This window comes from Pristis pectinata, chromosome 2 (genome assembly GCF_009764475.1).
Source record: "Pristis pectinata isolate sPriPec2 chromosome 2, sPriPec2.1.pri, whole genome shotgun sequence".
NCBI classification, from domain to species: domain Eukaryota; kingdom Metazoa; phylum Chordata; class Chondrichthyes; order Rhinopristiformes; family Pristidae; genus Pristis; species Pristis pectinata.
In genome coordinates, this window is record NC_067406.1 from 142,505,143 (window position 1) to 142,520,561 (window position 15,419).

At 47.9% G+C, this 15,419-nt stretch overlaps 1 protein-coding gene across 1 annotated transcript in view; it reads right to left on the reverse strand.

Annotated features, from left to right (window-relative positions):
• The window catches only part of LOC127584373 (electrogenic sodium bicarbonate cotransporter 1-like), a 182,221-nt gene that overhangs the window by 87,991 nt on the left and 78,811 nt on the right, over positions 1-15,419 (reverse strand). Inside the window, exons 11-13 of the mRNA XM_052041132.1 lie at positions 6,446-6,559; positions 4,245-4,419; positions 602-735 (exon numbers count right to left, since the gene is read on the reverse strand). Of these exons, the coding sequence (XP_051897092.1) occupies positions 602-735; positions 4,245-4,419; positions 6,446-6,559 (423 nt within the window). The remainder of the gene's footprint in view (positions 1-601; positions 736-4,244; positions 4,420-6,445; positions 6,560-15,419) is intronic.

Consider the following 15,419-nt stretch of genomic DNA (forward strand, 5'->3'; position numbering starts at 1 on the left):
TAACAGCTTCTGTTAAAGCATTGAAAATGAGATCTAAATTTAAACGCTCACCACCTGACCGATCCTGTTCACTCAAGTCTCAGTGCCCAGCTGGAAACTGATCACTGCTAAAATTACTCTCAAGGTCTAAATATCAGAAAAGTTTCGGAAGGAGTCATTATGCTCAGTGACAGGAGTGAGAGTGACCAGAGGAGACGGAGTGAAGGGGATCACCAGAAGACCCAGGGGTACGGTGGAGGGTGTGGGGCAGGATACTGTTGTGTGGGTCTGGAATGCAATGCCTGAAGACACAGTGGAAGCAAATTCGACAGGGACTTTGATAAGTACTTGTGAGGAAAAAGCGGTGAAACACGATCATTCGGAGACCCTTTCAAAAAGCCAGTACAGGTACGATGGGCTGAATGGCCTTCCATCCTCTGAAGTGGCACATCATGAAACCTCCTCCCAGACTCTACTTGCCCCGTGCCCTCCGGGTTCCCACCCAGCTGCCATAGGTCATGGCTGCTCCTGAGACAAGAGTTTGACTGTTCCTCGGTACAAGTGACAATAATACACCAACTCCAATGCTGCAGTGTTTCGTGTACATTGACATCAAACCTACTTGCTGAAGCTGAAGAGGAGGCGTTCGAAGACGAGCACTGGCCCAGTGCTGCTCAGGATGGTGAGTGGTTGCCCAGCAAACAGACAGAAGACGACTCCACTGACAGCTGTGCCCAGGAAACTCTCCAGCACGCCCTGTGGTGGAGCGGAAATTGAATCATCAAACTGTCTAACGCCTGGCCTTAAAGTTCCATCAGCTGGCCTCCCAACCCAAGGCAGGGGATTTTCAAAGGAAGTACGCAGAATGAACAGGATAGAAATGGCCCTTCAACCCTTCTTGGTCAATGCTTCTTCCCGTCCTTCTCATCGGACCCCCATCATCCTGTCTCTACGAGTTGTCCCAACCACTCCCTGTGCTCACATTCCCTGAGAATTTGCCAGTAACATCAGTTCCTGTCTCTTCAGCCAATAGGTGCTCCTGGGACTCTAATTCTCTTCCTCACTCCCACTCTGACCTCCCTGTCTTTGGCCTCTTACATTGGTCTAGTGTAGCCCGACACAAGCCTAAGGAACACCACATCATCTTCCATCCAGCACGTTACAGAAGTTGGGGCTCAACACTGAATCAACAACTTCAGATGACCAGCCTTTCCAGTTTGTGTGGGAACTGGAGTTCTGATGAAAGGTCATTTCTCCCTCTCCACAGACACTGCCTGACCTGTAGAGTATCCCCAGCATCTTCTGCCTTTTGTTTTCCTATTTTACACTTGCCACCTTGCAGGTCAATGAAAAGAATAACACCTGAAGCCAGATCCTCGCCTGAGATGGAGAAGCAGGGAACAATGTTCTCAGAATCTAGACGAATGAGGTGTGATCCCATTGAAGCATAAATCTAAACTCTTTCCTCAGGCTACTGCACCTGGAATTGTGGGAGAACTCGGGATAAGGGGTGAGATGAAATGTCTTTGCTTGGGAGAATCTATGGCATTTTCTCCCCCTGAAGGAAGTGGATCATTGAGTTCATCCATTGATTGGTGCACACTGAAGGATTTCAGAAATCAAACAAGAAAGTGCGGAGGTAGGAGACCAGCTATCAATTTTACAGGTAGGTGCGCAGGATCAGTGTGGGGCTTGGGTGGCGGGGAGCATCGTGTGGCTTCCTCCTGCTTCTGAGTCCAAGGTGAATCTCAGTGTGCGAGGTCCATTCCGAATGGCAGTGATAAATGAGGACGTGAGACAGAGACTCTAGTCAACTGTGTCCTTTAATGCAGTGACCCCAATTCTAATTACCGCAAACTCTCGCCTGACTAAACCTCGAGTTTTATACATACAATCATGAATCTAAAAAAGATATAATTTTGATCGTGATATAAAGAACTTTAAAATTTATGACTGAGATGTTTCCACATATGGCAAATCCAAAACCAAAGATCACCAATGTAAGAAGGTCACTGACAAGTCCAATTGGATCTCACAGGAGTGGAGCCCCTCACACTTCTTCTTCCATTCAGTGAGATAGTGGGTGGTCTACCCCAGTGCCATTTTCTCACACTAACCCCAAATCCTATGATTCCCTTATTAGAAAAATATTCCACCTTTTTAGATTCATACAACATGGAAATAGCCCCTAACCCATTGACCCATTGCCAACTACCAGGCACCTATATACACCAATTCTACACTAATCCCATTTTGTTCTCCCACATTCCATCAACTCCCCCCACATTCTATCCCTCACCTACACACTGGGGGTAACATACAGCAGCCAATTAACCTACCACCCTGCACACTTTAGGCCTTCATCAATCAGGGCACTGAGTACAGGAGTTGGGACGTTATGTTGCATAACATATTTTGCTGAGGCTGCACTTGGGAGCACTGGGCACAGTTTTGGTCACCCTGTTATAGGGAAGACGTGGTTAAACTGGAAAGAGTGCAGAGAAGATTTACGAGGATGTTGCCAGGACTCGAGGGCCTGAGTTACATGGAGAGGTTGGCCACGCTGGGTCTTTATTCCTTGGAACGTAGGAGAATGAAGGGCGACCTTATAGAAATGTTTAACATTATGAGAGGCATAGATAAGGTGGACGATAACAGTCTTTTCCCCAGGGTAGGGGAGTCCAAAACTAGGCGGCATAGGTTTAGGATGAGAGGGGAAAGATTTAAAATGGATCTGAGGGGCAAATTCTGCACGCAGAGGGTGGTGAGTGTATGGAACGAGCTGCCAGAGGAAGTGGGTGAGGCAGGTACAATAGTGTCATTTAAGAAGCACTTGGATAGGTACATGGAGGGGCAGGGCTTGGAGGGATATGGGCCAAATGCAAGAAATTGGGACTAGCTGGGTGGGCACCGTGGTTGGCAAGGACTGGTTGGGCCAAAGGGCCTGTATCCATGCTGTATTGCTCTATGACTGTGACTCTATGTGGGAGGAATCCGGAGCACCCAGGGGAACCCCACACAGTCACGTGAAGAACATGCAAACTCCACACAGACAGCACCAGAGGTCAGGACATGACTGAGCCTCCACAGACCACTACCTGGAGAATTTCAAAGATTCACCATCCTCTGAAGGAAGGAATTTTTTCTCTGCCCAATACAGAATGTTCATTAGTACAGCACAACATGGTGGGCCGAAGGGCCTGACCTGTGCCGTACTGTTCTATGTTCCATGTAATGACTGACCAGTCATTCTGAGACTTGTTCTAGGCACCTCAGCCTACCATCCTGGACATTCTCTCTTCTCTCCCTCCCATTGGGCAGAAGATACAAAAGCCTGAGAGCATGTACTATCAGGCTCAAGGACAGCTTCTATCCCGCTGTTATAAGACTCTTGAACGGACCTCTTATACGATAAAGATGAACTCTTGAGCCCCCAATCTACCTCGTCATGGCCCTTGCACCTTATTGTCTGCCTGCACTGCACTCTCTCTGTAACTGTAACACTTTATTCTGCCCAGTGTGTTAATCACACATGATTACCTCAGAGTTACTGCACAGAATTCACAGTGGAGAGGGTGTTTCCAGTAGTGGGAGAGTCTAGGACCAGAGGGCACAGCCTCAGATTAGAAGGACGTTCCTTTAGAACAGAGATGAGGAGGAATTTCTTCAGCCAGAGGGTGGTGAATCTGTGGAATTCATTGCCACAGACGGCTGTGGAGGCCAAGTCATTGGGTAATTTAAAGCGGAGGTTGATAGGTTCTTGATTAGTAAGGGCATCAAAGGTTACAGGGAGAAGGCAGGAGAATGGGGTTGAGAGGGAAAAATAAATCCACGATCGAATGGCGGAGCAAACTCAGTGGGCCGAAAGGCCTAATTCTGCTCCTGTGTCTTATGGTCCTGTTCTGTTTTCTTTTCACTACCTCCATATACATATGTACGGAATGATCTGTCTGGATGGCATGCGAAACAAAAGCTATTCGCTGTATCTCGGTACATGTGACAACAATAAACCAATTTACCAGCCGGGCAAACAACAGCTCCACATCCGCCTTGTCCAGACCCACACTTCACCAGGGCCACCTCTCGATACTCCCAACTCTGCTGACTCTCTCAGGAAGCACTGCCTCATACACAGTGTGGGTGAGAGCACAGAGACTGTGTCTCCAGGGAGTGCATTGCAGTGACTCTGATGTAATCGTGTTTGTGATTAACACACCGGGCCCCCCATTAGCACATGTAGGAATCTAGCCACCTTTGCCCCGAACCTGCATATTGTCCGTGGCATCTCCGAGGAGTCCTCCAAATGTGATAGCGTTGGTTACAGTCCCCAGGTAGATGAAAAGGATGGCAGAAAGTGACTGGATGCTGAGTGCGTCATAGAAATCGCTGGCATACCACGGGATTTTCCTCTTGATGTCCTGCACAAAACCTCCGAAGAATCTAAGATGTCCGACAAAAGAAAAGTTTAATGAAAGTCAGTCGGCCAGTAGACAGTCAGAATCTTCTTCTCAGAGTAGAAATGCCAGGTACCAGGGGACATGCATTTAAGGCGAGAGGGTGAAAGTTTAAAGGAGATGTGCAGGGCAAGTTTTTTAACACAGAGAGCGGTGAGTGCCTGGAACGGGCTGCCAGGGCTGGTGGTGGAGGCAGATACAATAGTGGTGTTAGATAGCACATGAGTACGCAGGGACTGGAGGGATATGGATTATGTATATAAGATCACGAGGGGCATAGCCAGGGTGAACGCTCATAGTATTTTTCCCAGGGAGGGGGTGCTAAAAACAAGAGGGCAGAGGTTTAAGATCGGAGGTGAAAGATTTAAAAGGGAGATCAGGGGCAGCTTCTTCACACAAAGGGTGGTGCGCATTTGGAACGAGCTGCCAGAAATAGTGGTTGAGACGGGCACATCAGCAACGTTTAAAAGCCATCTAGATAAGTCAATGGATAGGAGAGGTTTAGAGGGCTATGGGCCAAACGCAGGCAGATGGAACTAGCTCGCTGGGCAACACAGTCAGCATGGATGAGTTGGGTTGAAGGGCCTGTTTCTGTGCTGTATGACTTTATGTGCAGGCAGAAGAGATTTACTTGAATTGGGCATCATGTTTGGCACAGACATCATGGGCTGAAGGGCCTGCTCCTGTGCTGTACTGTTCTATGTTCTAAAAACTATGGTCCCTCAGAGGAGGCAGTGCAAGGGCAACCCATCAGGATCGAGGGAGATTTGCTCCCACCCTGGTTCTGTGGGTCTTCAGGTCACTGAAGAGGCCAAAAACTGGAGGGGAATCGAAGCCCAAAGCAACTGAAGATGGGATTCCCAGCAGGCTGCCTTTTGTCAGTTAAAGGAGTGAGTCGTTACCACAAAGTCCATGTCAATGCTGCACTGGTGTATAAATCACCTGGGGAATTCAAATTTAGGAAAACACCTCCTTTGAATTAAAGAAAAATTGTTTTCCCTTGAAGGGAATAATAACGAGATAGGAAAATAATAAGCTTTGAAACCCCATTTGTTCCATGAGTAATGTGTCATAGAGTCATACAGCACGCAAGTAGGCCCTTTGGCCCATCATGCACACCTGTCTGAACCAGTCCCATTTGCCTGCGTTTGGCCCATATCCCTCTGAAGCTTTCTGACTGCATAATGTTTTACAATTTCATTGCTTCAAGAAAGGTTTAATGAAATTGAACAATCGCGTAACAACAGACACTGACCAGCCACATTTTGAGAAATAATCATTGAACTTTACCAAGCGTAATATCATCAGATGAACACAGAGTGTCCAAAGCTTAACAGATTCAAGTTGCTTTACGGACTCAGCCGCCTGTCACTTCTGCGGCTGGGAGGAGTCGGTGTACCGTGTACATACGGAGTGGGAGAGGTTGCAGCCTGTGTTTGGGTACCTGAAGGGGCTGCTCCTCAGGTTCTGGCTGCACTTCACCCCCATGCTCCTGATCTTCGGTCACCCGGTGCGGACGGGGGTGGGTCGCTCGGGGAATCTCCCGGTTGGTTCGCTCCTGGGCCTGGCCAAGGTGGCCATTCACGGGTCCAGGCGGCGGGCAGTCAAGGGTTCCGCCTGAGCCGACTGCTGCCCCTCTTCCGGGGTTACATCCATGCCCGTGTGTCCCCGGAGAAGGAGCACGCGGTATCCACGGGACCATTAGGGGGCCTTCCGGGACCGGTGGGTGCCACAGGGGCTTGAGTGGGTTCTGGATGGAGATGACTGTGTTGTAATTTGAAGCTGTTGACTGTAAATAGTATGGATCATAGAATGCTGTCGTATTGTAATGATGTGATGGAGTAACCACTGAATAAACCTTCTTTGGAAAAGGAAAAGTAAACAGTATCCAAAGCATCGGTGTGCATCACAAAACACCATCCATTCTAGCACCTCCCAATAATGCCCAGAACGCAGCCAAACACCAAATTTGACGGTTACCTCCACTTACGTCACAGAATTTCCCGTCTTACCTTCCGGTTTTCTTCAGTTCATCCGACACCTCATGGCCACCACCCCCAGCTCCGCTGTCATGAGGCATGTCTCCATTCATCTGGATGCTTTCTCCTCCTGAGATCATATTCTTCCTGTTCAAAAGGATGACGGTGTTAAACCATTTGCCTCTCTCCCTCGCTCTTGGCTGCTTTGCATATGGTGCAAAAACAACTGCTCACCATCAACTTTTACTCCTCCATCCAATCGAATGCAACAATGTACAAAATGGACCATTCGGGCCCACAAGCCTAGTCTACCATTCATCTAGATTTTGGCTGATCTACCTCAATGCCATTTCCCTGAACTATCCCCATTCCATTCGCATCCGGAGATCTATTCATCTCTGGTTGGAATGAACTCAGAGACTGAACCATCACAGCCCCATTGGGTAGAAAATTCCAAAGACTCACCACCCTCTGAGTGAAGAAATTTCTCCTCATCTCAGTCTTAAATGGCCGACTGTGACCCCAGTTCCAGACGTCTCTGTCAGGGGATATATCCTCCCTGCATCAGCCTGGGAAGCCCTTTCAGAACATTGTAAGCTTCAATGAGATCTCCTCTCATTCTTTGAACTACAGAGAATACAGTTCCAATCTACTCAATCTCTTCTCATACGTCCCTGAAACCAGTCCGGTGAATCTTCACTGTACTCCCTCTGTGCTAAGTACATCCATCCTTGGGTAAGGAGACCAAACCAATCCACAATACTCCAGGTGAGGTTTTGCTAAAGACCTAGAGAACTGCAATGAGATATCTTTGCTCGTGTACTCAAACCCTCTCATAATGGCCAACATAACATTTGCCTTGTTGTTTGCTTCACCTGCTTGTTGGCCTTCAGTCCCAACGAACATCAACTCTACCCAATCTCTCACCATTTAATAAACACTCCTGGGCTCAACACATTGATGCAATCACAAAGAAGGCACGCCAGTGCTCTATTCATTAGGGGTTTGAGGAGATTTGGTACATCACCAAAGACTCTTACAAATTTCTATAGAGGTACAATGGAGGGTATTCTGACTGGCTGCATCACTGCCTGGTATGGAGGCTCCAATGCACAGGATCGCAAGAGACCGCAGAGGGTTGTAGACTCAGCCAGTTCCATCACGGGCACAACCCTCCCCGCCATCGAGGACACTCAAGAAGGCGGCATCCAACACAACCCTCACCACGTGGGACATGCCCTCTTCTCATTACTACCATCGGGGAGGAGGTACAGGAACCTGAAGACCCACACTCAACGATTCAGAAACAGCTTCTTCCCCTCCAACATCAGATTCCTGAACGGTCCATGAACCCATGAACACTACCTCGTTACTCCTTTTTGTTGCACTATTTATTTATTAATAATAATTTTATGTCTTTGCACTGTACTGCTGCTGCAAAACAACACATTTCACGTCATATAAGTCAGTGATAATAAACCTGATTCTGGTTCTGACCCTCTGCTTCTCTGTTTTTGCAATTAAGTGGATAACTTCACATTTTTCCACATTGCATGGTTATCCTCAGAAACCCTGCCACTCCCTGAGGGCTGATTGCCACATCCCACCACTCTCTGGATAAAGAAGCTATTCCTGAATTCCTTATTGGATTCTTGATGACCCTCTTATAATGATGGTTCCCTTGTTCTCAGAAACAAGAAACTGGAGAAATTGGATTTTGTAGATGGAGACACAAGAGACGACAGATGCTGGAATCTGGAGCAACAATCTGCCAGAGGAACTCAGCATGTCGAGCAGCATCCGTGGGGTGGGGGGGGGAGGAATTGTTGACGTTTCAGGTCAAAACCGGATGCAAGGTTTCAAACAGAACGTCGACAATTCCTTTCCTCCCACAGGTGCTGCTCGAACCTCTGAGTTCTTCCAGCAGATTGTTTACTGCTCTGGATTTTGGAGATGTTTAACTGGATCACCATGGAAAGAAATTTGTTTTTTTTCATATCTATATAGTCATATTGAACTAGGAACATATGAACTAGGAGCAGGAGTAGGTCATTCAGCCCCACAAGCCTGCCCTGTCATTCAAAAGGCTCGTGTCTGCCCTCAACTCCACCTCTCTGTCTAAGCTGCCTAACCTTACTGAGAATCTATCTGCCTTTGCCTGAAAGATATTTAAAGGCTCTGCTTTCACCGCCCTTTCGGAAAGAGGTTTCCAGAGATTCATGCTCAGAGAAACAAAAGCTCATCTCTGTCTAAATTAGGAAACCTATTATTTTTAAAAAGTGACCCCCAGTTCTAGACTCACTCACAGAGGGAAACATCCCCTCCACATCCACCCTGTCAAGACCCCTCTGGATCTTACATGTTTCAATAAGTCCCCTCTCACTCTTCAGTGACTACAAGCCCAGAAACCCAGCCTTTCCTCAGGAGACAGCCTCTTTGGAAAAGGGCCAATCTCCTTATCGATACAACCTCAATCCCAACATTGTCCTTGAGAACCTTTTTGCACCTTCTTCAGTATGCTATTGACAGGCCTATCCATAGTCCAACAAAGGCATACAATAGTTTAACATCTTATCTACACCTCATTATTTGTCCCTAGCACCTATTAATCTGTCATAACCTTTAATGATTTGTGAACCTTTACCCAAGAATCTTTTGCTCTTGTCCTGTCTCAGTAGTTTGTAGCCCTTTCTCCCTGTTATTGATCTGCCCATTTACACACCCAATGTGCAAACCTTGTGTCCTATCACAGTCCTACAACCACTCCCCCCCGCGCCCCCACCACCACCACCACCAAATCAACGTGGAAAGGAATTATTAGGGTCTTCTGCTCAGTTGAAGTGTGTGACAAGAGGGGCAAATATTCATCCCTTGGGAGCTGGACACCGACAGCTCTCAGTTTCCTGGACCACTGGTAACAGACAAGTTCGCAGGAGGCCAGTGGAATCGAGAGCCGACTCCCTCTCCCTAATCTTGCACTGAAGTCAATAGGGAGCAAGATCGGATGGGGAGCCCAGCTTCACCACCTCCGAACACACGGTAGGTCCAGCTAAACTAATACCTGGGGTAACATGGTAGGGAAGATCCCACAGTCAGTCCAGGACAGCACAGTGGCACATCTGGTAAAGCCACTGCCTCACAGCTCCAGAGATCCTGACCTTGGGTGCAGTGGAGTTTGCATGTTTCCCCTGTGACCGCCTGGGCTCCCCCCCCCCCCGACATCCCAAAGTCGGTGGGTTAATTGGCTGCTGTAAATTGCCCCCAGTGTATGGGTGAGGGGTAAAATGTGGGAAGAGTTGATGGGAATGTGGGGAGGATGAATGAAATGGGATTGGTGTGAATGGGTGATTGATGGTCAGGAGGAAGACAGTGGGCTGAAGAGCCTGTTTCCGTGCTGTATCTCTCTCTGAGTCTCTATGACTGACCTCAGTGGGAACTTGGGGTAGGGTGGGACTACCCCACCCCAGTCCCAGTTCATCAATGTCCCATCATTCTTGATGCATGGTCACCCCCTTACTGCTGACATCACGAGCCAAAACACTGTCACTGGATGTCCTCACTATGAAATGGAGGCTTTGCAGGAAAGCAGGTGAGGAATAAGATCAGCCCTGACCTTGCTGAATGGTGGAACTGGCTCGAGGGGCCGAATGGCCTACTCCTGCTCCCATTTCTTATGTTGAAGCCTCTTCATGACCAATGAAGTGCCTCTGAAGTGGAGTCACAGTTGTGACATCGAGAGGGATTATCATTGGCCAGCTCATCGGTTGAATTAACTGCATCAAAATGATACTGAAAGATCATTTACTTTCCCCTGAGACACAGTGCAGTTTAACATGTCATCCAAGATGCAGTCTATATTCCAACGGAACCCACCGTGTTCGAACAGAACCCGTCAGCCACAGTCCTTATCAACATTTGCATTGTGTGGGTAAGTTTATACCTGAGCAAATTATCTCATTACAGAGAGTGTTGAGTTAATGGGGTCACAATTAAAGAACTGGGTGTTTCCATATCTGTTTACTGAGAGGAAGCAGTGGTTTTATTAAGGGAGAAAGTACCAGTAAGTGTTTTATCTTATCTTGCAATGATTCAACCTGCAAGCTTTTTAAAAACTGGTCGGAACTGGAATTGCTCATAAGGGTTCAAAAATAAAACTTGCTTTATTATAGAACAGCGAAACAGTCCAAAAACTTTTGCAATCCGAAAACCATCAATCAGGTCCTTTATCTTATCTACGGTTTAATACAGCAATTACCCAGCAGGTCCAGTCTGGCTGTTTGATGGAGCAACTCATTCTGGAACACTGCCTGGGCAAGTCTGGCTTAGATGGGCTATTGGAGCATCTCCTGGTGTTCCACTCGAAACCTCTCCACCTCTCTCCTCTCTTCAGAGGTGATCTTACAGAGGTGTATAAAATCATGAGAGGAATGGATAGGGTGAATGCACAGTCTTTTTACCAGGGCTGGGGGATCAAGAACCAGAGGGCATTAGAGGGTTTAAGGTGAGAGGGGAAAGATTTGATAGGAACTTGAGGGGCAACTATGTGGAATCAGATGCCAGATGAAATGGATGAGGCAGGTACTATAACAACTTTTAAAAGACAGTTGGACAGATACATGAATTGGAAAGGTTCAGAAGGTTATGGGCCAAACGCCGGCAAATGGGACTAGCTTGGATGGGAGATCTTGGTCGGCGTGGACCAGTTGGGTCAAAGGGCCTGTTTCCGTGCTGCATAACTCTATGACTATGTGTTTGGTCATCTGACCTGATGCCTCTCAACATGCCCAGTGTCACTAGTGTATCAACTAATTCAAACTGTTTTCAATCAAGAGACTCAGAGTCATAGAGAAATACAGCATGGAAACAGGCCCTTCAGCCCAACTTGTCCATGTCATCTGCACAAGTACATGTGTGCACGGGTAGAACATACAACATAGAACAATTACAGCACAATTCAGGCCCTTCAGCCCACAAAGCTGTGCCGAACATGTCCCTACCCTAGAAATTACTAGGCTTACCCATAGCCCTCTATTTTACTCAGCTCCATGTACCTCTCCAAAAGTCTCTTGAAAGACCCTATCGTATCCGCCTCCACCACCGTTGCTGGCAGCCCATTCCACGCACTCACCACTCTCTGAGTAAAAAACTTACCCCTGACATCTCCTCTATATCTACTCTCCAGCACCTTAAACCTGTGTCCTCTTGTGGCCACCATTTCAGCCCTGGGGAAAAGCCTCTGACTATCTACCCGATCAATACCTCTCATCATCTTATACACCTCTATCGGGTCCCCCCTCATCCTCCGTCTCTCCAAGGAGAAAAGGCCGAGTTCCCTCAGCCTGCTTTCATAAAGCATGCTCTGCATCCCAGGCAGCATCCTTGTAAATCTCCTCTGCACCCTCTCTATAGCTTCCACATCTTTCCTGTAGTGAGGCGACCAGAACTGAGCACAATACTCCAAGTGGGGTCTGACCAGGGACCTATATAGCTGCAACAATACCTCACGGCTCCTAAATTCAATTCCCCGATTACACCATATGCCTTCTTAACCACAGAGTCAACCTGCTCTGCCACTTTGAGCGTCCTATGGATTTGGACCCCAAGATCCCTCTGATCCTTCACACTGCCAAGAGTCCTACAATTAAGACTATATTCCGCCAACATATTTGACCTATCAAAATGAACCACTTCACACTTATCTGGGTTGAACTGCATCTGCCACTTCTCAGCCCAACTCTGCATCCTATCTATATCCCTCTGTAACCTCTGACAGCCCTCCAAACTATCCACCACACCCCCAACCTTCGTGTCATCTGCAAACTTACTAACCCACGCCTCCACTTCCTCATCCAATGAAAAATTTACTTGCAGCAGCATCACAGGCACATAGCATTAGAGACACAACATTCACAAGACAAACAGAGATTAAATATAAATTATACAAGAAAGAACACAATTAAAACAAAAAGCCCATTGTAGTGCCAAGTGGTCAAAGTGGTCCCAGTATAGTTAATCTGTAGTGATTAGGGTTGTGCAGGTTGGTTCGAGAACCGAATGGTTGAAGGGAAGTAGCTGTTCCTGAACCCGGTGGTGTGGGACTTCAGGCTTCTGTACCTCCTGCCCGATGGTAGCTGCGAGAAGATGGCAGAGCCCGGATGGTGAGGATCTTTGGTGACGGATGTGGCCTTCTTGAGGCAGTGCCTTAATACTACCAATGGTGGGGAGGGATGAGTCTACAATGTATTGGTCCCTACCTCAACTAATCCCATTTCCCCGCATTTGGCTCATATCCTTCTAGACCTTTCCTATCCATGTATTTATCCAAATGGCTTTTAACTTCACTCCATTGGGCTTCCTTTCCCCATCCCAGGGGGTACTTGGAGGGTCCTTGTGCCTCACATCGGTGGTCTCAGCACAGGCTGGAGATCTCCCGCACTGGTCTCCAACCCTGAATTCCCTAACCCCAGAGAGATGTAGATGTTGATTATTAAATGAGTTTAAAGGTTGGAAGAGCTGGTAACTGAGGGTGACGGGGAACTGGGGAACAGAGAGGAGTTGAGGCCTGAGACAGATCAGCCATGGTCATATTGAATGGTGAGGCAGGCTTGAGGGGCCGAGTGGCCTCCTCCTGCTCCATATTCTTGTATCCAGAGCTCCTGGCCTTGGGGAGCACTCCCGCAGTCACTGCCCTCATTGGTTCACAGACAACCCACAAAACAGAAACAGAAAATGCTGGAAAGACTCAACAGATCAGGCAGCCTCTGTGGAGAGAGAGAGAGACGGAGAGCCTTCGACCTAAAACACTGACTGTTTCTCTCTCCACAGATGCTGCCTGAACTTCTGAGTCATTCCAGCATTTTCTGTTTATATTTCACATTTTCAGCATCTGCAATTTTTTGGCTTCCACAAACTGAAAGATATTTTTGTTTAGAAACTGGAATTTATGCCTTTGGCACATTAAGCGCGTGTGCGTGTGTGTGTGTGTGTGTGTGTGTGTGTGTGTGTGTGTGTGTGTGTGTGTGTGAGTATGTGTGTGTGAGAGTATGTATGTGTCTGTGTGTGGGTGGGTTGTGTGTGTGGTGTGTGTGTGTGTGTGAGTGTGTCTTGTCTCTGTGTGTGTGTGTGTGTGTGTGTGTGTGGGTGTGTGTCTTGTCTGTGTGTGTGTGTTTGTGCATCTTTTCTGTGTGTGTGTGTGCGCGCGTGCGTGTGTCTTGTCTGTGTGTGTGTGTGTGCGCGTGTGTGTGTGCACGTGTGTGTCTTTTCTGTGTGTGTGTGTGTGTGTGTGTGTGTGTGTGTGTGTGTGTGTGTGTACTCATGTACAAAGGTTAGGTGCTCATGAAAAAAAATTGGGGGAAAACATTATTAAATTTGCACTGGTGGTTTTGACTTCGAAATGCATTCGGGTGTTTTACCCTGCATTTGCCTGCACCGCTGCTTGTGGAGGTCGCAGTTCCGGTATTGTACCACACTGACAGCGGGGGATGTGTCAGCCCCGAGAACCCCACCAGGGGCAGAAGTGACTGCATGGTGAGGGGGGTGCAGTCACCCCCTTGTGTTCGAGGGACACCCAACACAAAGCACTGACCTGACTGAGTCCCACGCGGTGTGGCTCCAGGCACTGGGAGCTATGGGCTGGTCAAGGGGCCGGTGACCACTGTGTGTGGGTGATCACTGACCAGTCGCGGGGATCCAGGGAATTACTGACGTTTGTCAGACCACTGGACAGTGAGGCTGAAGGATGCTGTGGCCAGGAATGGATGAGACAGCGTGGACCCTTTAACCGCCATCTCTCTCCTGAGCCGTGGGTGATGAGCTCCTGGTGTTTTAGTGACTTAATGACAAAGGTCAGAGACACAAAAGTCTGCAGATGCTGGAATCTGGAGCAAAAAATAAACTGCTGGAGGAAACTCAGTGCCTCAAGCAGCAGCTGTGGGGAAATGGACAGTCGACGTTTTAGGTCAACATTTCAATTCTACTCTTTCAGTCCAGATGAAGGGTCTCGACCCGAAACGTCGACTTCCATTTCCCTCCACAGATTCTGCCTGACCTGCTGAGGTCCTCCAGCAGTTTGTTTGTTGCTGATAACAAATATTGTCCACTTCCCCAATCCATGGAGGAACCGTGTGCTGCGTAATCTATAACATCAGTAGGTGCATGACAGACACAGGGTGAGTGTCAGCTGTGCTGAGGTGAGTCACAGCAAAACATGCCTGGGACAGTATCCCACTGGTCATTAATAGACCTGGTAATGATCACTTGTGTGATCTAACATGTGAGTAGTGACTGCTGCTACAACCGCATCTCAGATATGTACCTCTAACTCACACATCGTCACAGCAGCAAAGGAAACCACACAGGAAATTAACATTCAAACTGCAATGAGGGAAATACTTGACTACAGAACAAGCATGTTCATGTCCTGCCATAACACGACTACAGCCTATCCCAAAGCACATCAAACCAACTCTTTATTTTTAAATGAAGACAGTAATGCTGGAACCACTCAACAGGTCAGGCAGCATCTGTGGAAAGAGAAACAATCCCCGTTTCTGGTCTGGGACCCTTCACTAGCTGTTTCTCTCTCCAGAGATGCTGCCTGACCTTCTGAGTGTTTCCAGTATTTTCTGCTTATATTTCAGATTTCTCACCTCTGTAGCAGCACACAAGTTGCCGGAGGAACTCAGCGGGTCGAGCAGCGTCTGTGGTGGCGGGGAAGGAATGGTCGAGGTTTCGGGTTGATACCCTGCATCAGGACTCACGATACAGGGTTTCGACCTGAAACATCAACGATTCCTTCCCCCCCCCCCACCCCCCCACAGATGTTGCTCGATCCGCTGAGTTCCTCCAGCAGATTGTTTGTTGCTCCAGATTCCAGCATCTGCAGTCTCTTGTGTCTCCATCTCATCTCTGTAGTTTGTTTGATTTTCCTTTACTTTGAAAGTGTAATTACTGTTTTGGCATGTAGGCAAACTGTCTATGAATATCGTTGGGGGTTTAACCAATCGGT